General features: G+C 37.9%; 1 protein-coding gene across 1 annotated transcript; it reads right to left on the reverse strand.

Moving 5' to 3' along the window:
- Nucleotides 1-1442: 1442 nt before the first annotated feature.
- Nucleotides 1443-14654, reverse strand: paqr5b (progestin and adipoQ receptor family member Vb). The gene is made up of 8 exons (XM_037792003.1): nucleotides 14372-14654; nucleotides 13042-13169; nucleotides 8452-8657; nucleotides 7187-7313; nucleotides 5556-5600; nucleotides 4670-4766; nucleotides 3225-3369; nucleotides 1443-2463 (listed from the first exon to the last, which is right to left on the reverse strand). Exons 1-8 carry the CDS (start codon nucleotides 14423-14425, stop codon nucleotides 2183-2185), a joined length of 1083 nt encoding a protein of 360 aa, XP_037647931.1. The 5' UTR covers nucleotides 14426-14654; the 3' UTR covers nucleotides 1443-2182.
- Nucleotides 14655-24920: the final 10266 nt, after the last annotated feature.

Below are 24920 nucleotides of genomic sequence, written 5' to 3' on the forward strand. Positions count from 1 at the left end.
TATAGAAGCAAAGAGACGAAACTCCGGTGTTTTTTGACAACAGCCGCCATTTTGGACTGAATCGCTTATTGTATTTATAATATTTTATTTTTCAACACAGGCCATTTTTGGTAGAATATGACTAAAGAATATGAATAATTTTGTTTTACTTTTGTACGACACTTTTTAGGTGGATGTTTTACTTGCTTCCGGTAGTCACTTTTAGTCCAAACTTAGGGTCATTAAGGAGAACACACACTCCAACAACAGCCTGTTCTCTCTCCTGCCCTCTGGTAGAAGATACAGGACCCCCAGGACTTTCACCAGCAGACTGGGGAACAGTTTTTCCCCCCAGGCCATCAGACTTTTAAATAGATAATTAATATGACACCTCATACAAAAATATATATTATACTGTATATGTTCTTAATATGCCCTTATACAAAGTATTTCCTTTTATAATTGTAATATAACTTATTATTTTAATGGAGCTTCCCAGCAAAAAGTATTTCACACGATTGTACTTGTATAACAGGCCTTACAATAAACATCTTGAATCTTGAATCTTGAAGAGTAGCTCTGCTGCTCGGCTCTGCTGCTGGGCGCTGATGTTGAAATGGAGCAAACAATTGACTTCTTGGCAAGATACTTTCTTTGGCTTGAATCTCAAATATTGTAACGTTTAATTTTCATATGTCATGTAGAGCATGTCTTGGAAATGTTTAAATTGAATATTTATATTTTCTGAGTAGTACTTCTCATGATGTGGTCTAAATATATAAACTATATTTAATTTGAGGATAAAATAACTCAAGGTCGACTAATGTAGTTTTACAAACCACTACTTGTAATGCTAGGAAAATACTCAAATATTATTTCATTTTATAAAATATTATTTAGGAAAATTGGTCATGTGGCTATGCTGTATGACTGATATTTTATTGTGAAAACACATACAATGGACAGCAATGTTATCATATTATTCTTTATTATTTTCAGTAAATTCTACATAGAAATAAACCCAACCATTAGTCACTTAATGATATTTATTCATATATCAACTTTGTTGCTAAATTGCAAAATAAAAGGCATTGAAGACCTGAACATTTTAAATAATTATATGAGATTATTTTTTAAAATTACATGCTGTACTAGTTTTTTCTCTTGTCCCATATAGTAATTTATATCATACATATATACTGTATATATAAATACATTTTTGGAAAAAATCATAATAAATAACATTGTACATAAATACTTTCAGTTTTGCATCAAAGGCACAATGTGGCATGTCTCACTCATCTCCGGGAACAGAAACAGCAATCATATGAAGGGAAAAAAACTACTCTGAAAACATTTACTCTGTGTTAGGCTACATATTTTACATTAACAGTAACTAAACTTTGAATTCATTAAGTTGCTACTTCACAGGCAACTCATCCTCAAGAGCAAAACATTTTTGGAAAAAATCATAATAAATAACATTGTACATAAATACTTTCAGTTTTGCATCAAAGGCACAATGTGGCATGTCTCACTCATCTCCGGGAACAGAAACAGCAATCATATGAAGGGAAAAAAACTACTCTGAAAACATTTACTCTGTGTTAGGCTACATATTTTACATTAACAGTAACTAAACTTTGAATTCATTAAGTTGCTACTTCACAGGCAACTCATCCTCAAGAGCAAAACATTTTCCTTCCCTTGTCACAACTGTCTGTTTTGTCTTGACATGTTTCATGTGAGTGATGCAATCCAAAAGGCTGTGTACAAGCACAAGCACAAGAAATATGAAAAGTTGCAGTGTCTAAAATACACATGACAGTGAAATTAGCATTTTGCATATTGTTCCCTGCAGCTGACAGTCTCTTCATACCCCACGTGTTGAAATTAGAGAATTGATCAACTGAAACAGTTTCCTCAGAAACATTTACATTCATTATATATTATGGTAACAAACATTTTGTTAAATTTCCATCGTAGGTTTGTGCAACATGCTCCCTTATTTTCAGTGTAACAGCAGCCATCACAGTGATGTCTGAAGGCCGAATACCACCTTGGGTTTAGCGCAGACTGCAAGTTACATTATGTCTGCTCCTCATAGCTCAGGAGTGTTCTTTAACATCACCCATAATGCACTCTTTTCACATGTCTCGTGACCAGCTGGGATCCCTCAGCTGTGACTTATGAAGCCTGAGGTTTAGCAGCAGGGGCCGACCTTAGCTGAGGCTTTCTTTGGACCTTTCATTTTTTTCTTTCCTTTGTACACTGGAGCAGAAAGGAGAGGTAGACTGTAGAAGGCGATGATAGTCAAATTCACCACCAGACAAAGCAGCGCTGCACCCACTGAGTTGGCAAAGGTGATGGGTATGGAGTGTTCAAGGAGCCAGGGGCGCCGTGTCACCATGTCCTGTTCAATGGCCTTCATCTGGAAGTGAGTGGCCAGGATGCCGCACACATGGAAGAGTTGATGGCTGTGACCTGCAGAGGGAGCAGTCGAGTTGTGTTTCAGCTCAGGCAGCACAGTCACGTGTCACAGTAGGAAACAGTGGCAGTAAATTCAAGCCCTCACCATTGGGCAAATGATTTCAACAGAATGAAAAAAGGTGGAGGTGGTTATTGATTAGCACTATTTCACAATGTTTAACACAAATGAGACATTTTATGGGTTAATGTGGATCCAGTGTTTCACAAAGTTCGAGAATTTATTCATAGTGGTCAAAGATCTGAAATGTGACATTTACTGTAGTGAGCTGTAAAAAACACTGCATTCACAAGCTCACTTTTTGATCCGCAACCTAATTCTTCCAACGCTGTAGGTGCACATGAACGCATCATTATGGCAAACTTTCACTCCATCCACTTTTTAAATTGTTTTCATACAAGTTGCACATGCAAGTATATTGATATAATCTTTCATTCATCTTTGACTTGGTCTGTTCAGGGTTTCTCAGTCAGTGCAGTCAGTGGGGTTTGAGAGTTGTTGTTTTTTTTACTAAAAACAGCTGCCTGCTGTGATGGGAAACAACACTGATGAGGGCAGTGAGAATGAATCAAAACAAAACAGTAAAGCTAAACCAAAAAATTTACTGAACGATGCTGTAACACTCCTCAGAACTGAGGGGAACAGCAGACTCGGATTATGAAATTCTCTGTCGGTTGTGGTTGGCACACTAGGCAAACAAACCAATGCTTAACATGCTGATGACAACAACAATGACTACTCCTCAGATCAGTCTTACCTATGTAGTCGAAGCTGCCAGGTGCCAGGCGCTCAGGTAGATGTGTGGCAAACAGAAAGCCTGTGAGGAAAGCAAAGGCGATGTGGTTGTAGTGGAGGATGTTGGTGTCATTGTCTGTACAGCCCTCTCCTACACACAGAAACACCTGTGAACACAACACACACACAGAGCAGATTTAACAGATTAGGGAACTATCTCCATTATTACCACTTTCATCACCTCCAAATTTCTTAATGAGCCATAAACTCCTTTATTAAGTATCTGTTAGAGGAGCTGCCAGGGGACTTGTAACATAAAACTGTGGTGCTAGTCTCAAGGGTGAATGTGTGAAATGTAACAGGACCAGATTCATATTATATATCATATCATAGCTTGTGTAAATTACAATGTGCATTAAAAATAAGCAGATGCTATTAGCACCCAGGTGTCCATAGCCAACAATGCTATTTGTATGCGATCCAGGTAAACTAAATACTGAATGTGTATATGTACTGTATGTATATTGTTTCTAAACCTAACCAAGTAGTTTTGGTGCCTATACCTAACCAAAGTAGTTATAGTTATAGTTTCTGTCTCAACCATTCATTCTGTTCTTGCTCCTGCAATAGTCTTGCACATGTTGAATTTTGCACATCTACATTTGCACATTTACTACCTCAATTATTTTTTATTTAGGAACAAACATTGTAACTTGCACACTTTGCTAATGTATATATAGAAGGTAGTTCTATGTTTATAATTTTTATTTTTTTATGCTAGTTGTAGTAGTCGGTTATATTTGTAGTGTATTCCAATATTCTTTATATTGTGTATTCTATGAATATATTTCTCTAGTGTTGACGTGTACATTGTATTTACTCTTCCGGTGTATTGCCTGTATAACCTGCTGCTGTAACACAATCATTTCATAATTTGGGATCAATAAAGTACATCTATCTATATATATCTAAACTGCAACTGAAAACCGAAAATAATCATTCAAAAAACTGAAAATAATAAGTCACCTAAGTGAAAAATAAACTTCTCACGGTACTCAAACTCTAGTCTCCTGGGTGAAAGTCCTAAATTTGACCCATTCATCCACCACATCCTACAACTAACATGTGCTGTACTTTGTCGCTCTTTATTTTATTACTACTATTACCCGGTTAACTGCTGCTTATTATTAATTTAAGTCATATCACATCAGAGACAACCCTTGTCATGGACATTAACAGATAGTAATGTATATGAAAGTGTAAGCATGGAGCACCAGGGCCCTAAAACAATGTATGATTTTCTTGTTTAATTCCTGACTGTTCAGTAGAAAAGTCATTCCAGTTAAAGATTTGAGTTTTAAAAGGATGTCCAATATATTGAATGTTATTTGGACAATTAGGAAACATGTCCTGTCGGATGTGTCTTGTTTGAAGACACACGTGTGAAGAGCCCAGATGTTGTCTTACCCTGTAGAACAGAGGAATGTTGTCGAACAGGTAAGGGTAGGCAAAGGCAACAACACGGAGGTATCTGCTGAACTTTGGACTCTGGCACTCTGGGAATCTGAAACAAAAGTGAAAAGATTGTATTTCAATAATGACAAACAAACCTGCTATATCATTGAATGTCCCTCATGGCTACACAGTGTTATAGCTGTGGAGAAAGCTATGTGGAAATTTCTTGCACAGCATCACCAATGCCATATTTGTATAAGAATGTAATCTAATAGCATAATACTGAAATATTAAATGAATTAAAATGGAATTACACAGCCTTTTGTGTACAGTAATCCACGTGGGTTCAGTTTAAGTGTCATCCTTCACTAACAGTGTTCAGTAGGTAGAAATTTCCGAATAAGTAAAGAAATCTGTTAAACGTAATACATTTACTTTTGAAATTTAAATCAAAGAGCTTGAAATACATAAAGTACTTCATAAATAAATGTGTGTTGTATTCAATGTGATGACTTGTGTAACATCACATGTTTCATCTTTGATATCCTTAGTGTTAAAGTCAGTGAGTCAAGTTCCTGCAGAACACGTTTGGCCACTCGTTTATACTACTCCTCTAACCGGCCCAGCTGAAACTACACTTAGAACAAATCACTGTTTAGGGTTGGTCCCTATAGTCACGCTTGGGTAACACCTATTGTATTAAACAGAGAGTTGCTCAATTCTTGAAAGTCAACAATGTTCATGGGATGAAGTCCGTCTAAAGACATGTTAATAATCACACATTTTAAAGGATGAACTTGCATTTATCTATTTCTACCATCATTTGAGGCACAGTAAACACAATTTTGGATTGAATAGTGAAGCGATAGGAGGAGCAGATATTATGCATTGTCTTTACCTCTTTACGATGTCATGATTATATTGCAGAAATGGTAGGCCAAGCCTTAAGAGTGAGGAGAGATGAGTGAAAGAAAAATATATTAGCTATACTGAACCAACATTAATCCAGTACATAAAGAGATAACAGTGCTAACAATGTGATGATTGGTACTGAAGCTTTCTCTCCTTATTGACAAAGGTCCTACAAATGTTAGATTTCTCATTTTATTTCATTTCGTCATTGAATAATTCTGATTATAATGAATGTACCCCATTCTGCCTTACTTGCCAACCAACATTCACAAATATTTGAGACCAGTCACATTAAAATGTCGCCATCGGCCAGGACAGCGGTGGAAAGTAACTAAGTACATTTACTCAAGTTCTGTACTTCGATACAATTTTGAGGTACTTGTACTTCAATTGAGTATTTCCATTTTCTGCTACTTCATACTTCTGCACCACTACAATTCAGAGGGGAATGTTGTACTTTTTACTCCACTTCATTTATGTGACTTTGCAGATTCAGATTAATATTACAAAATATAATCAACAAATATATTATACTGTATTATCATGGATAAAAATAAGACTTTAGTGATCCCTTGGTGGAATTCACAAGCTATATAAAGTAATCAAAATGAGCTCCACCTTTAACAGCTGCAACATTAAAGTGGTAAACACATGAAATGCATCAATAATTATAACTCAATAATATAATATACATTATTCTGAAATGGGCCATTCTGCATAGTGCTTAGGCTACTTTTACCTTTGGTACTAGTATATTTTGATACTAATACTTTTGTACTTTTACTTAAAGGTACAGTGTGTAGCATTTAGTGGCATCTAGTGGTGTGGTTGCAGATTGCAACCAACTGACTACCCCTCCGCTCACGCCTCCCTTTCAAGACTGCGGTAACGTGAGCTGCTGAGTGCATAACCGTGGTAACGCCGTTCACCTCGCTCAGAGGCCAGCCTGAACATAATAACACTACTTTAGGAGCAACGGAAGGCAGACGGCGGCTGGCGGGACGACGGTTTTGTACTCTGCAACTCATTACCACAGTTTCACAAGCGTGTCAGAGAACTACGGTGGCTTTCAGGTGACAAAAACACAAAAGTCTCTCTCTAGAGCCAGAGTTTGGTTTGTCCGTTCTGGGCTACTGTAGAAACATGGCGGAGCAACATGGTGAACTCCGTGAAGAGGACCCGCTCCCTATGGACGTTGACACGTTAACAGGACGTTGACTTGTAACCGAGCATTTCTACACTGTGGTATTGCTACTTTGACTCAAGTAAAATATCGGAGTACTTCTTCAGCCACTGGACCAGGACTAGATTAGAGAACATTATCCTTACTTACAAGTTAAACCAACACTGAACAAAGACACTGGAGATTAGAGAACACTGTATAAAGTTCAATGAGTTCAGTGTTAATGTGCTAACATGTTACCATACAAGTTTAACAACCATTGACTGTTAAATGTCTGAAGTTTAACATTTAACATATGAACATGAGGAGCAAATGTTTAGCTCTGTGATTTAAAATTGGGGCTAGCTGAGGTTAGCATTCTGTCTCTTTCCTTTTTTAAAAAGAGAACATCAGGATTTATTCCTGGCTGTGTAAAGTGAATGTTTTCAGTGTACCTGGAGTAGCAGGACAAGCTGGTGCAGATGACGGTGTTGATCACAGCGATGGGGACGTAGCACTGGTGGAAAAAGCTGTTCACCCACTTGTCCGGGAACACATAGGCTGAGTAGATGATGGCTGACCCTGCAGCGGGACACATCAACAGGGCAAAATCGTAAACTTTTAACACTGTATGTTTTACATCAGGAAAAAGACACTCCAGTATGAGGGATTTATCATTTATGATATTTTGTCCACCACTATTCAGGTGGGAGACAGAATACCTATTACAAACACCTGTTGATATAATGCCATCCAATACAACACCATCATTAACTTAAATCAGTACCTAAAACTGAACATAAAAGCTTCACAAAAAATAATATAACCAGTGAGGATGTACAATTGATCTTTTCACACTGCATATTCTGGGCTAAGAGTTGACCCTGGGCTAATTTAGGCTAAGTCCTTTTCACACACACATTGTTAACCCAGGGTCAACCTAGGCCCAGGGCTATTGGGTTCACACTGCACTTCTACTAGCCCGGGGTTATATGCCGTTGAAACATGTGACTACTGTTTACATTCTACAAATTCAAAAAATTCCACTATTTACGTTTGAGCGTGTTTCACACTGGAAACTTTTAGCTCAGTGTTTAGTCGATTTTCTACTTTTCCATCGGAGGCCGCAGCCCAAACGCACTACCCCCATTCAAAATGAATGGGAAAACGTGCGTTGATCTGGTGTGAATGCAGCCTTAGCCTGGGGCTAAGTGCAGTGTGAAAAGCCTAGTTGCGATGTGGAGTATGTTAAAGTATCTGTCTTGCTGTCTTTTTATATCTGAATTATTTGAGAGGCTGAGCTTTGTTACATTTGGTTGAGCTGCTGACTCTAAGTTGTTATCATAAATTGTCCTAACCTTCCGGCGGGTTACGATTAGAGTTACATGATGATCAACAATGTTTTGAATGATGGTAAAAGGTTTCATAGTCATCAAAATGCTTCAGTATGTTTTCCAGTGTCACAGAAGTGAGTGCATTTTGATGACTATAAAACCTTTTACCATCATTCAAAACATTGTTGATCATCAGTTAACCCTACCCTAAACCCTAAACCCTAACCCCTAAACCCTAACCCCTAACCTGCTGGCAGGCATGTGGGTTTTAAGAGGTTAAGTTACTGATAGAAGTTCAGTAGCAAGCACAACATTGTGCGTGGAGGGCTCAGTGTACAAAACAGAGCCCCTCATGGACCGAGTGACAGCGAACCACATCCACTCACCCAGACTGTAGAAACTGAGGGCGCCATAGTCAAAGAAGAAGCAGATGTGGCGTGCCCGCGCCGACATGCTGCTGAAGGTGTGAGCACAGCTCGACGCCAGCGGATAGATGCAGCAGGAGAGCAGGAAGATCACCAGAGGCCAGATGAAGGAGTCCTGCCATGCTGTCTGCATCAGCACCACCGTCACTACTTTCCATAGGAAGTACCTGTCGGGAGAAACGCACCACATTAAGGTGATTAGACTGGATTGGATGCAGCAGTACTCATTTTTTGTGTGTTTTTAGTCACACTTCTGTCATTTCAAATCACTTAGTTTCGTGGAAACTAACTAGTTTATGCAGAAGTATGTTTAGACACACTTAATATGTGTCAATGACACTCAGTATTGACTGACATAATAAAGAAAAAGAAAAACCCATATAAATGATTGGAGAAACATAACAAATGCAGATACTTCCATACAGGACATGAAGGGCCACTGGATGGTTTCAAGAGTATATTATATATGTGAATCATATGGCTTTCACAGTCACACCTATGAGAGATTTTGGAGGTTTATGATGTTTTTTTCTTTTAATTTGTCACCCATCTGTAGATTTATACAGCTAAGAGGTATGTAGCCTCTACCCAACTTTAATGAAGTGAATGAGAGAGAAGGTTATTCATTGTCTGTAACCAATCCTCGGACCACACCCATCTTTAAACTCTGCCTTCATTTTTATCTCAACTGCACACCTGTAAAGTTTCTTGACTGCATGTTGCACCGTTGTGATGCTATTGTGGTGACAAAATCTGTCCACAGACAGACAGATGCAACACATACACACACATGCACACACCCACGCACACCCACAGACTCACAAAGTGAAAACAATAACAGCGTCGCGGCTGATAATTAACTATGTTCATGGCATTTAAAAGACACACACTTGGCTTGACATCCCTGTAAAGACTTGAATCTTGACCTGGAAAATGACTTGTGAGCATCTCTGCTTTTTAGGTCATGTAAGCAAAACTTGTAGTACTTATTCATGTTTTACATAAAGATACTTGCTCCTATTTGACTTGATGATTTGTGATGAGATTAAAAAAATAATAAAACGTGTTGTTCTCGCATGCCTCAACGGTGAACGGATAATCCAAAAACTTGACGAATTGAAATAAATTCATATCAAAAATCCTTTTACAAACTCTCACACACTTTAATAGGCTACTCTATCAAAAAGTAAGTACAACTACAAGCCAATTATTCTTTTCTTTGAATAAACTTCATCTTGGTAAGTGCCAGTCAGTACATAATGTACCAGTATCAATGTAGTAAAAGACAAGATGTTCATCACTCAATTAAATCCTGCATTTGCAACTGTCAGTTACATAACAGCTGACAGTTCTACACAAAGAGCTCAGTGCTATCAGGAGGCCATAGTTTGCCTTGTGTATCCGTTTCCGCATCTCAGCGCATCTCATTAACAAATAAACATGATTTGTGCTTTTCCCCGTCACTGAGCAGTTAACTAATTGAGGCAACTCATATGAAAGCTTCAAGCACAGATCTGCTCATTAGCGGCTTGCCTGTAGGCCTCCACCGAGCCCCAAGACACCAACACACACATGTGGCCTAGCATATGCTCAACACAAACACACACACACACGCTCATAAAACACACACTTTCTCCCTGTACTGTGCAGTCAAAGCAACTGGCATCTCAGCAGGGAGGAAGTGCAGCGTGACTCAAGGGAGCAGTAACCTCTGTAGTAACTTTAAATCAGGAGATCTACTCACAAAAACACGTTATGCACAATGAAATAATTACATCAGTTAAATCTTGGATTTAACCTTCATGCTGTGATGCAGTGTTTGTCAAACAGAGAGGAGATGCTAAACTTGGGGAGGATGTGCAGCGTAGACAGATCTGGAAATGATCCTCATTCTTTCAATTCCTATCTATCTTTGACCTTTTTCCTCTTCAGCTCTCTGTCTTCACCTACAGGTGTTGCATTTTAGGTCTCTTTATAAACTGTATAAAAGCTGAGAAAACTCAAAGAAATAAGGCAACAAGCTGCAACGTCTTCAGTTTTAGGGCCAGTTATGTCAGCTCAGTTTAAGAAGTTCTACTGTTTGTTTTCAGCAAACTTCAAGTTACATCACTTTGTCACATGAACAGCTACTGTTTTGTTTAGATAACTTGAAAGTTTTAAAGTAGACAAATAGAAAGTTGTAGACAGTCAATAGTTGTTAGACTGGATATCCAGTAAAAAAACAAGGTGTTTTTGCTTGTATTAAGTAAAACAATTCTGCCAATGGAACAAGTGAAAATTTGCTAGGTAAGATTTCTTGAAATTAGATGTAATATTTAGGTAAAGATAAAAGATAAAAATAGATATTCGAATTAGCTGGGAAAACTAATTTTGAGCTATATTTCACCTGTATTATGAAGTTTTGTGTGTCATAATAAGCCTGTAAAACTCAAAAGCATTATTTTCTCAAGATATTCAAGATGCATTGTCTAAAAATAAGTCCCTATATCTCACTGACATGTCACTTGTTAGATGGTTGTGTCTTATATTAAGTGTTTATGATATATTTTGGCTAGTAAATAGACAAATATACTGTTAAGATTTTGCATTTTTGCAGTCAGGGTTGATTATTGATCATGCACAGCAACTAATCTAAGCGCTACAGCTTCTGATGTACTTGTGACAGCCACATTCAAACATGGATCAGTGAATTTTGGTTTGCAATGTGAGGCTGAAATGTGTTACAAAGATGGCAAGAAGTAGGCTCTTAATCTTCATCATGGTTTGAATTATAACAATTAGAGGCAGACATATCAAACCTCCATCAAAATTGTCCTAAAATGAGTAAAAACAAGGCTTCCCGGAGTTGTCTAACTGTTTTGATGAGGTAGACATTTATGCATTGTATATCAAACAGTATAAGTTGATGTTTTTACAATGTATGCTGAGTAAATGTAGGAATTAGGGCTGTCAAAGTTAATGCAATAAAAATGTATTAAAGCAAATTCGTTTTAACGCCACCATGTCATACTAACTTGTAGCGAAGGAGGATAAATAACGCTCCAAACTTAAACTAAACTTTGGTGTGGAAAAACTGGCATGGTCATTTTCAAAGGGGTCCCTTGACCTCTGACCTCAAGATATGTGAATGTAAATGGGTTCTATGGGTACCCACGAGTCTCCCCTTTACAGACATGCCCACTTTATGATAATCACATGCAGTTTGGGGACAAGTCATAGTCAAGTCAGCACACTGACACACTGACAGCTGTTGTTGCCTGTTGGGCTTGACTTTGCCATGTTATGATTTGAGTGTATTTTTATGCTAAATGTAGTACCTGTGAGGGTTTCTGGACAATATTTGTCATTGTTTTGTGGTGTTAATTGATTTCCAATAATAAATATATACATACATTTGCATAAAGCAGCATATTTGCCCACTTCCAGGTTGTTAAGAGTATTAAATACTTGACAAATCTACAAGGAACATTTTGAACTGATAAAAACATGTGTGATTAATTTGCGATTAATCGCAATTAACTATGGACAATCATGTGACTAATCATGGTTAAATATTTTAATTGATTGACAGCCCCAGTATGAATTGAATAAAAGATAAATAAACTGTATAAAAGAAGCAGTACTACAGTTTGAGAGTCTTGTTGGACTGGAGGCCTGTTGCTCATACAGTAAAAGACCGTTGGTTGACAGGGAGACACTGCAGGAGGTATATGGGACACACATGGTTGCTGGGATGTATGACTTCAAAACAAACCTGTCTGTACGTGCAATCCTCTTATACTACTAGTCAATCCAGACTGTAAGTCCTGTGAGTGATTTGGCACATACGTGTCCAACTGTCTACAGGATCCACAACGGCTTTATTATTATGTAAAGTCCACTGGCATCTGTTGAACCCCTTGAAGAGTGCATTTATGGTAATAAATATATACTGGGATGTATTCCCTGACAGATACTATGAATACTAAGCAGACAGATACTGTAGCGCTGGATATGAGCAGTCAAAATTAATGATAGTCTTTAGTTGGTAAATGTGCCAGAACTGATATAATAAATCCTCTGTCTTGGCGTGATAGTAGGCATGATCGAGCTACGACTTCAGGAAATGCCAGTCTGCCAGCTCGACAAGCTGCGCAAGATTCCTTTAGACATGAAGCAGGACAAAGAACGCCATGTGACTGTTATGAAAACAAAAAAAACGCTCTGCTTTGCTTCAGGAGGAAATGGGAAAATCTTGCATTTGATATGAAGAAATCCCAAAATCACAGAAGATGTAAGAACTCTGCTGTAGGGAGTTGAATTAAGGTGGATAATGTGATAATCATTTTTCTCTGTCAGTGAAATAAATCTGTACTTGGTTGCTGAGCTGGTTGCTGAGCTGTGGCAACTTCCCTCCAAAACAGTTGAAAACACAAAGAAGTGAAACTGCCCTCAGGTGTGTCCCATCACATGTTGTCAGTCTACAAACACATGACAGGTAGCAAACACACATCTAGGAATCTTAAACCTGCGATGCATAGCAGCAAAAACAACAACATTTGTCAGCCGTACCAGGTGGGGACAAAGTGGGTCCAGATGTTGACCGTCTCATTGGTCAGCTGGAAGAGGCTCCGGATGCAGTCAGTGGCTGAGCTGCGGGGGTGTCGGTAGCCAGAGATGATGCCGTCCTCGTGGAAAACCTCGAGAGAGAGAGAAAACTCTTGGTTAGTCCTCAGCCAGTTTGACAACTTTGTGCTGTTGCGGCAGAAGAAGTCTCTCATCAAACAACAAAATACACAAAACTAGGAAAGTGTTTGTTTGAGAGCGAGGTTCAGGATCCCCCCGAGGTGTTCAAACATAAATCAGTTTAAGGTAAGAAAGAAGAATAAATGTTTCTGTTGATCAAGATGAAGTTTTTGCTTCTTTCTTCACAAGGTACAAGCCAAAAAAGTTAACAATCACTGATTAAAAAGTACTTCTGTACATTACAGTACATTGTGTTTTTGTGTAAAGCAACTTGAAACTCAAATATTTGTGCAGCCCGCCCAAACAAACATGTTTTTCATAATAATGTTTATTTATGAAGTTTTTTTTTTTTTTTTTTACACTTTTGACTTAAAGGAGCAGTGTGTAGGATTTGGCAGCATCTCGCGGGGGGATGCAGATTACAACCAACTGAAACGTTTCCGTGTGCCAAGCATCTGGGAGAACTGTGGTGGCCAACGCAAAAATACGAAAACGTTGCAGGTACTCTCTAGAGGCTGTGTTTGGTTTGTCCGTTCTGGGCTACTGTAGAAACATCAGCCCGGTCTCATTCAGGGCGTCAAATACCGACGCTTTGTCACAGCCATTGGCGTTCGATATCGCCACACAAGGTGCCCTTTCGCGCCGTTATGAGACGCACCAGTCTTTCGATTAACTACAATGTAAACCAATCCACAACAACAGTTAACGCTCAGAGAAAGTGCTGTGGTGACGTAGTTTAAAGGCCTTGACTCACATTTTCACAGAACAAACGTAGAAATTTTAAGCCCTAAACCTAACCAGGTGGTTTTGTTGCCTAATCTTAAGCAAGTGTTTTTGTTTAATTCACAACATTAAGCAGGTGTTTACTGCAACCATAAAGTGACGCCAAGGGGTCTGACAAAGCGTCAGTATGTGACGAGTTAGGATGTTGGAAACGAGCATGACAGCCGGCTCTGTGAAGAAGACCTCTGTAGATATAAACGGCTCATTCTAAACTAACGAAAACAGAATGATTCTTATTTTCAGGTGATTATACACTAAATAAAAAACATACTTATTCCATTTCTTTTAATTTACCTACCCAACACTCCTATTAAAGTCCAGCTCAGTCTGTTTGTATGAATGTCCAGTAAAGATACAGTGAAGATGAACTTACTTTGGGCACTTGATTGATGGTGAAGACTCGTGGTAACTTCATGAGGCTGAACATGACTACTGCGAGGTGCTGCCGCCGCTGCCGTCAGGGAGGAGAGCTGAACTGAAGCTGCCGGCGGGGTGTGCCTCCGTCTTTATAAGGTTTGTGTTGCCATGCTGTCCTCAAGGCTTCTCCCCTTCATCTCCTCCCTCTTCAAACCCAGCGAGAATATCCAGTGTACCTGTGTGTGCCACTCCTCCACCTCTTCCACCTCCTCCTCCTGCTGCTGCTGCTGTCTCTCTGGAGGTGGAGGCTATGTGCACACAGGTGTGTGCTCACACACACAGACAGACACACACACACACACACACACACACACACGCAGACACTCTCTCTCTCTCTCTCTCTCTCTCTGTAAAGGAAGACAAGTTTTTCAAGATCTTAACATTCACATTAAAAGACTGTTGTTTCCAAAACAAAGCTCTCATTTTTGTAATCCTCTGACAGTCAAGCCAGTAAAGCAGGCTTCAGTAAAACAAATCTATTCAGCTGTAATTAACATTAATGGTCTGCAACTGAGGCTAATATTTTCCTGCCAGAAACTCTCAGCAAGTGCAGCAGACGAGGAGCTCTGATCTTATCAAGTGCTATCAGAGTTTCAGCCGGTCCAGATAAGGTCTGACATCCCGAATGAAGGGTGTGATTCAGTCTGGCAGAAAAGTCAACAGAGTTCCTTTCGTGACACTTTTTTGCTCCTCTCCCGAAATGTCCCCATCTGCCCACACAGAACGACGGCGGCCATCACACCCAGCAGAGCCGGCCGAGCCCAGCCACAGCTCCCCGGGCCTGTTATCTTGTTCAAACTCTGAAGCAATGAAAGCAAACACGTCTCACCGCCACTGCAGAATTAGGAAGTGGAAAAGCAGCAGGAGATGTTTGCTCATGTTGCAAAAGGAAAAGGAAAAGTCAATTAAATTTTTTTTGGTATGATATATTTTTACTTTATACACTTTATTTTTTGGAGCTCAAATCTTTAACAGGATGTCACGCTCCCTTAACTTTAAACACAAAGGATAAGTTAATGCTTTATCTCAAAGGCTTGATAGAAAACCCAAATCATTCTGAAATGGCTAATCCTCAGTATCAAGTCCAAATGATTCTAGGCCACTGGGCAACGCTGTGGTCTGAGAAGTGAAGCCAATGCTGAAGTGCCTTAAACTTGCATTCTTTCTAACAGCCAGCAGGGGGCGACTCCTCTGGTTGCAAAAAGAAGTCAGATTATATAGAAGTCTATGAGAAAATGAGCCTACTTCTCACTTGATTTATTACCTCAGTAAACGTTGTAAACATGAGTTTATGGTCTCAATCACTAGTTTCAAGTCTTCTTCAATACAGCATGATGTTCATTTAGTAAATTATGGTCCCATTTAGAGTCAAATAGACCATAAAGCAGGGGATGCTTTAGGGCGGGGCTACCTTGTGATTGACAGGTCGCTACCACAGCGTTGTCCTTTAACCCTTTCACAGTGTGTTTTCATTTCATGAAAGTTGTAAAATTTTGGTCGACTAAAAATGTCTTATTTAGCATTCTGTTGTACTTAACTCCACCCTCTCATGTCACTTCTGATTGTAAAAGAATAATATGGCGACGGCCAAATACCAAGATGATGATGGCCAAAAACCTAGACGACGACGGTCATAAACCAAGACGACGATGGACAAAAACCAAGACGGTGACGGCCAAATACCATGATGACAACGGACAAAAATCAATATGGCGACGGACAAAATGCTGAATTCGAGGCTTCAAAACGGTAGTCGACAAACCAATGGGTGACGTCACGGTGACTACATCCACTTCTTTTATCCAGTCTATGTTCTAGACAAAGTATGTTTACACATTTTATCATGATGCTCTTTAAACTCTTTGATTTTGTTACACCAAAGAAGTCAGCTCTAAAAGCATCAGCCATGCTTTCATTAAAACAATGTTCAGTAATCCGCCATGTTGTGTTGTAAACTGGAACCATCCCAACAGATGAGTGTGATGAACTCACACATGTAGTAGAGCCGAGCACCGAGGGATCTCATTCAGCTTTCTCTCTCAGAGGAGCAGAGCTGCAGTCAGAGCAACAACACAGGTTCAGAGCAAAAAGAAAATAAACAAAGATGAGATGCACGTCAGACTGGAAGTCCGTTTGGTTTGGCTCCCAGTCACTTAGTTAATATGTAAGTCATTAAGACCTAGTGGTAACAGTGTAAACAAGGTCAAGTGTGGAGGGTTATGCCCCAAAGAGAGCCACGAGGATAGAAGACAAGATCAAGTGACAACAACAAAGCTATGATTGTAGGAATATGGTGAAAAAACAAACAAAAAGAGAGGGAAATAACAGGAGTCTCTGTTGAGTGGAACAGATTAGCTTAGTTATGTCAAAGGTGAAATCAATGAAACAAAAAACAACAACAACAAAAAACAATATCTAAATACAGTATATACAATATATATATATATATATATCTTATGAAATATGAAACTAGAATGGCACTCGGAGTGCGCAGACCTCCGCCAAGCTGCCCGAGTACAATTGCCCCCCCTCTCCATTCAGCAGGTTGCTCTTCCCATTAAGTGTTTACACCTGAAACCAACAGTGATGTCACTGTGTACTGACAAAGTTGAACCACTGGAGGTCAGCAGATATTACATTTCCAGGTAAAGTTTAAGTACATTCACTAGTGCAACACCAAACTGTTTAGTGGTATTATTTGCAGGTAATGATAAGTAGCTCTTACCTCCCTCCTTTTATGTTAGACACCTCTACAGAATATCTATAACAATGCACCATATTTTATGTTTAAATTGAGGTGATGTTGATATTTGTATGTACAATCATAATATACAAAGTAACTGCTAACTAAACGTTTTGATCGTATGGTTCTTCTGTGTAAATTGTTCAGTTTGAACTTTGTATTATGATTGTTTTACCCTTTATGTGAAAAAACTTGATATTTGGCTGTATTTTATTGTAAATTAGACATATAGAAATATAACTCTGATAATCAAATTATTATTATTATTATTATTATTATTATAAATGTAGTGGAGTAAAAAGTACAATATTTTAGAAGTGCGAAAATGAAAATACTCAGCCTAACCTTCAAATTGTACTTAAGTACTAACTGTATTTGAATAATTGTATATATTTATATTCCCCTGCTGGTGTGTGTTTTAATATCAGTATCTCAACAACGTGGTCTTTTGAAATCCAGACTGAATTCATTGTTTCAGGGTTATTATCACCTGATCAAACCCACTACAATCAACAGTAAATAAATGTTTAAAGTACAGTAACTGTTCCTGTCACATTGATCAATTGATATTCAGTAAAAGCTCAGTCTGATCTTGATTTATCAGTTGATGCCTATAAGATACATAAAGATGATGGCAAATTAAGGGAAAAACCTGAATTAATGAGAGGAGAAACATAATGATGTTTCCATACAGGACACGACGGCGTCACTGAAGGGTTTCGTGAAAATGACTCAAATGCTACATGAGGGAGTATCTTTAGGAAGAATGGTGTTCATCCCTCCAGAAGGGAAGAAGAGTCTTATAAAAATGAGAGAGTATTTGTGATCCAGTACCTGCTGATACTTGTACTATCCCATCTCACCAGCAGGTGTCAGTGCTGTCCAACAGAAGCTGCTCAGGTGTGGGTGTGAACAGGTGCTGGGCTGATTATGAAGATGTATGAGGGGAAGGACAAAGTTTTTTATTTTTAACCTGAACTGAAAGTTTTCTTTAAAGGAGTTCAGTGTCCTCAAACGTTGTCCTTAAGAGTTGATGTTTTACCTTTGTATTCTTTTTTATTAATTCATTTATCACTCGGTGACCTTGGACTACACAGCTAAATGTTTTTTGGAGACATCACAGGGAATTAAAGTGCATCACTGCAGGACAGAAAGGTCTTGGAGCGCTGCGTGCTTCTGTTATTGACTGTTAATGAGAAAAAGTAACAAGTTTGCTTCAGGCCAAAGCCCCCCCCTCTCTCTCTCTCATGAAAGCCAAACTGAGCCTCCTGTGTCAAGTCCTGGATGTTTGTGTAACATCAGCACAACTACTAAGTAGCTTCTCACATTAAGCATTCATCGAGTCGTTGCCGCTGATGCAAACGCTGCTTCTTTAATACAGAAACAACTTTGTTTTTGTTTACTTCAGATGCTCCAAAGGCTTAGAGCACAGCATATTAAATCTGATTAAACACAACAAATATAAGGATTTCATTTACACATATGCAGTGGTGGAAAGTAATTTGTACTTCACATGAGTATCTCCACTTAATACTTCTTACTCCACTACATTTATTTAACAGCTATAACTTTGCATATTCAGATTATAAATATAACATTAAAACCGTGAATGTATATACTGTATATGCAAGCGTTTTCTAAATTATTTTTTATTTATTTAATTCTTCTTCTAATTAATAATATTAATATTATTAATAATAATAATTACTTATAAAAAATGTATTATTATTATAAAGCTTTTTATAAAAATAATAATTACTTATAAAATATTATTATTATTATTATTATTAATAATATAATTTTTTCAAAACAATAATTTAAGTATTAATTATTCCTCTGTAATGTAGTAAGCTGCAATTAACAATTATTTTCATTGTCAATTGATCGATGAGTGGTTTTGTCTATAAAATGTCAGAAAATGGTGACAAATGTTGATCAGTGTTTCCCAGAGCCCAAAATGACGTCCTCAAATTTCTTGTTTTGTCCACAACTCAAAGATATTCAGTTTAATGTCATAGAGGAGTAAAGAAACCAGAAAATATTCACATTTAAGAAGTGGAATCAGAGAATTTAGACTTTTATTTCTTAAAACATATACTCAAACCGATTAATCGAGTTGGCGATTAATTGAATAGTTGACAATTAATCAATTAATCATTGCAGCTCTGGAGTAGAGATGTAAAGAGGCATGAAATGTAAATACTCAAGTAAAGCAGAGGTACTTCAAATTTGTACTTAAGTACAGTAGATGAGTAAATAGTTGCATTCCATCACTGCATATATGTGATCTTAAATAAGAAAAGGAGTAAATGTACAAAATAAAATTTCAGGTGCAAGTATAATAATGCCCAATAATCTTATTTTTTTACTGCATTTTTCTAGAATTATTTCATTATACAATCATTTTCCTTCTTTACATTTGTCATGTGTAATAATAATAGTGAATCATGATGAGTTTGTGTTGTGAAGTGTGGTGGCTGTGTGCTTACAGAGGGACAGATGTTGATAGACTTCAGTGAACCAGTCTGCTGTGCTGCAGCTGCTCAAAGTGTTGGTGCCTCCCTGGTGTTTTGGCTGATGAGGTGTCGTTTGTGTCTCCAAATGAGGAGCGTGTGTGTGTGGCAGACGCCCCCCGATACATTATTAATAGTTGTTACACTCCAGGCGCTCTTTTTTCTCTGTTGAATTTCAGACTTTCAAAAGCATTTTCTTCTTTGCTCAATCCAGAAACCCCCTCCGCCCGCCACAGCCTTACTTTCTCTGCCGTACATCTCTATATCATTTTCCTATTTACTCTACCCCCTACTGCTGCTCTGTCTCTTCTTTGTCTCTTCCACCATCGTCACCACGTCTGACTCTGGTTGGTGATTACACTGTTGAAGACTTTCATTCTCTCTACCACGTAAACCAAAGGGTGCCAGCTGCTCATGAATGAGCAAAATACAGTAATTACCAGGTTTGGAAACTGAGGCAGGAGATTTATTTTGTTTTAGTTTAATGACAGTTTCGCAATGAGACTGAGCTGAATTTGATAACAATGCATTGCAATTTTGCGATTGCATTTACGCTTTAAAAATCATAAAAGTGGTGTTCATTTGTGGAGATTATCTTGCTGAACAAAACATGTAAGTATCATAAACGTTTGTTTGCCACAGAGCTTATTTTCTGCAATAATACAAAACCCAATGGAAAAATCCCATTGGCTTTTTGTCGAGGGAACCATGGCGATGCTAACTTCCTGGTTGACCTACGAAAATATGTCATCCCTGCAGCACTCTATCTATGTGAGGCTACTGTCAGCAGCCGCTTAGCTTAGCTTAGCACGAAGACTGTAAACAGAGCGAAACAGCTAGCATGGATGTGTCCAAATGTAACAGAATCCAGCCATAAGCTTCTCTAAAGCTCACTAATTGACACGTGAAATGTTTGTTTAATCCACACAAAAACGAATGGTTAATATCAATAATTCGTCTGGCAACCAGCAACCAGTAGAGATTCCAGAAAGTTACTGCTCAGAGCCAAAAAAATCAACTGGTGAGATATTAAAGGAACAGTGTGTAACAATTAAGGGGGTCTATTGGCAGAAATTGAATATCATATCAATAAGTATATTTTCTTTCACCTGAAAATAAGAATTGTTGTGTTTTCATTAACTTAAAATGAGCCGTTTATATCTACATAGGGAGTGGGTGCTCTTCATGGAGTCCACCGTGTTGCACCGCCATGTTTCTACCGTAGCCCAGAACGGACTAACCAAACTCTGTTAGTGTTTCTTGCTTCGGACGGAGTCGATAACATTACTTGTGCGGCCTGCGAACTGCCATGCAATGTCTTTGAAAAGCTGCGGCGGTTGCTCCCGAGCCCAGCGAGCTGTGACCGTTCGATTCTGCGGTGAAGTCCAGCTAAACAAACGTTGAGAAACTTAATTTTAGTGCGAAAGTGCGGCCAGAGATGACCCGCAGCCAATCAATGAACAGATCCTGTGACTCATGTTACACATGAATACGCCTCCCAGCCTCAGAAAAATGAAATTATTGTGGCATGCCGCACTTTGCTGCTGCCTGGTGTGAGTTTGGCGTAAGCACTGGCTCTGCTCCAAATGACCTACTCTACTCTTACAACAACTGGCTCTGGAGAGAGCCATTCGCATCAGCCACTGTAGCTCTCCTACACGCTTGGCACACGGGAGAAGTTTCAGTTGGTTGCAATCTGCAACCTCACCGCTAGATGCCGCCAGATCCTAACATGTTAATTATTGAGTGAGCTTTAAAGGTGCTGGTCGGTGGATTTTTTAAAATTTTGGACGGAGCTTGGCTAGCTGTTTTCCCCGGCTTACAGTTTTTGTGCTAAGTTAAGTTAAGTGGCTGGTGGTTATATTAGCTGTACGCTCATATCTGTTGAAGGGACAAATATGAGAGTGATATTGATTTTCTCATCTATAACTTACTGCCAGAAAGTAAAAAAGCGTATTTCCCAAAATATCAGACTTTTGCTTTGAAGATTAAAACTTTGTCAGAAAGTCGCTCAACAAGATCACAAACCTCAAAAACCTGCTGGGACGTAAATTGTCAAATTGCAGGTGTATTGCTTCTGTTTCCTTTTCACTGGATGCTTCCACATCCAGTTTTCTCCTTTCCCACCTCCTCCGAGACCCCCAAACAACACACAAACAAATCCAATAAAGCAGGGTTCAACGGAGTGTTAATCTCATCAAGTGGGTAAATTTATGGACACCATAAAGCCGGGGGCCTCCGGACGCCCGAGTAGCAAGGATTCACTGTAATGTCATCACGGCCATCTCAAAGGCATCTGAATGGCAGCACAAGAGGCCATGAAGAGACCGAGCTTATCGGGTTCATGTAGGGCTAATTACAGGAGTGGGAGACAGACTCGCTGTCAGGAGGGACGGTAATGTCATTAGCGTCGAGGAAAGAAGAGGAATGAGATGTGTGTGGTGAAGTGTGTGGCTGTGAGGGAGAAGTTATGGCTGGATTGTGTAAATGCCAGAAGGTAATGAAAAATGCAGGCGGGTGGCAGCAGATACAGTCCTTCTCAGGTGCCTGCGCTTCTCTCTGGATCAGAATAGCCTAATTAGGATAAATTATTAATCAGAATTGTTTTTCGTCTGAGCAGTTTCACAGAGACGACGCTCAGTATGAACAAACTGTTTCTCTACTGCAGTCAGAGCTGCTTAACAATAGACAATATTCTGGGTAGAGCAACACCTGAACTAACTATCTGGGTAGAATCATCTGAATAAACAAGATCTGGTTTAAATCAACCTTCGCTTGAATATTTTAAGTTAGCAATTCATGAAATTCTCGAGATATTGAGAACTTATATCAAAGATGTAAATTGTTAAACGGTTTCACAATTCATTAATTTAGAAGGGTTTGTCATTAGCCTTGAGAATAATAGATGATTACATTGATGATCAATCAAATTAATAATTTGGTCATTCCACTGCTTATATTTACTTCAATAAATCTGAGATTAAAAAAAATAATTAAGAAAAGGATTAATATTCATGTTCTTTTTGGTCATACCTTTGTATTGTAATGTTTCTTGTTTTACTTTTCAAAATAAGTAAATAAAAATAATAAAAAAATAAAAATTATATAAATTATATATATATTAACACATATACATACATACATATATATACACACACACACACAAACACACATACAGTATATACACACATATATATATATATATATATATACATATACACAGATATACATACATACATATACACATATTATATATAATTGTATATACATTTAGAAATAATATATATACATTTGTATGTATGTATATTATAAATATATATGCAGAAATAATACATCCAAATATATAATAAAATATATATAAAAATCGGATTAATCTATTAACTGTTTTGTCTATAAAATAATCAGAAATGTCCCCGTTTTCCAATCTATTATTTGTTTTGTCCGACCAATAGCTCAAAAACCAAAAGATATTCAGTTTTTGATCATAACAGACAAAGAAAAGCCGTAAATCTTCACAACTCAGAAGCTGGAAACAGTAAACGTTTTGCATATTTTCTTGAAAAATGACAAAAAACAATAATTGATTAACAAAATAGTAGCAAATTAATTTCCTGTTGATCGATTCATTGTGTCAGCTCTAAAATAGGGGCCATGGAGGATAATAAAGCAGTCATAAATCTGTAAGGATATCTTCATTAAACTGCAGAGTCTCTGTTAAACATCACAGAAGAAGAGATTCGACCAGAAGTTTAAGAAAAATGCTTTTATTTTGTACACCTTTAAAAAGCACATTTTAAAGCACAAAGATTTACTCTGTATATAAACACCTCTCTTCCTTGGACTAAAAAATGGTAGCATTTGCACATTGTGCTTGAATTGCAAAGTCTGTACATCCGCTCTGGGTCTCCTGTGGTGTTCCCGACCCCAGTAAACATTTTATTGCATAAATCACATTTGACCTCGGGGGTCATTTGTTGAAGTCTTTAACAGATCGTGGAAAGACAGAAAAAGATAACCGCTAAAATGAGGAAAAGGAAGCTGTCATACCTGTTACACAGTGAACAATCATAGCAGCTTTCTTAATGAAGGCGTTGCACATTGTCCTGAAAAGAAAAAACAAAGCAATCCCAAAGAAATACAACAAAAAATGTGACAATAAATGTCAGTTGTGCTTTTGTCTATCTAGCAAAACATCTTTCTCCTCTGCAAATTATTCCAACAAATGAATGATGCAAACAAACTCCAACACAAAAGAAAAACTTTCAAGGAGAACTTGCAGCTACCGGCTAACTTCCCTTTAAAACAGTAGCTGACTAAATGCTAATCTCTAGTTGCACACGTCCCCTTTACAATAAGCACGTTTTACACATCTTATTTTTGCTATAATCTATTCAACCTACATTTGAAAAACTAGCATTCCTCAAAAGGCAGTGTCTCTCTGTGACATCTCCAAGGAGACTTTACATCTTTAAATGCTGAATGGAAATCGGTTTGCACAAAAATAGACAAATTCAAATATACTTGAATCAATGACTTTGGTATAAACAAAATAAAGATAGTTATTCATACACAAAACTTCCATTCCTGAATGTTCCTTTTGAACTACATATTTCTAGCTGTCCTGTCAAAATGGAAAAGAATGGAAGAAGTGGTCATGGGAAGAAAACAACACCAGGAAATGAACAAAATAAGGACCAGCAAGATTACAAAAAACTGGGATTATCAAAACGTGCACTCATACCTCTTCTCTGATAATATTTTTTTTCATCTTTTTAACTTTTAAAACAGAACATCTATATAATTCCTTCCATCCACAGTATAAACCTCTACAACAAAAACAGAGCTTTTGGGAATGAAGTCAAATTATCTTGAGAAAAAGTCATAAAGTCATAAGAAAAAGGTTGTAATTTGGAAGAAAAGGCATCATTTTAGGAGAAAATGTCATATTTCAAGAATAAAGTCATACTATTACAAGACAAAAGTCATAGTATTACATGAAAAAGGCTGCTTCTAGAACCATATGCTGTATATTATGATTAAACTGGGTAGATTGGATTACATGTGAAGTTTATATATATATGCACTACATATATATACACACACACATACTGTATATATACATACACATATACATATACTGTATGTATGTATATATACATTTTCCCTCTTAATACTTTTCCTTATTTTCCTTATAATGTTATGATTTCATTCTTGAAATTGTACCACTTGTTCTTGAAATGTCAGATTAT

Source organism: Sebastes umbrosus, chromosome 2 (genome assembly GCF_015220745.1).
Source record: "Sebastes umbrosus isolate fSebUmb1 chromosome 2, fSebUmb1.pri, whole genome shotgun sequence".
In the NCBI taxonomy this organism is placed as follows: Eukaryota; Metazoa; Chordata; class Actinopteri; order Perciformes; family Sebastidae; genus Sebastes; species Sebastes umbrosus.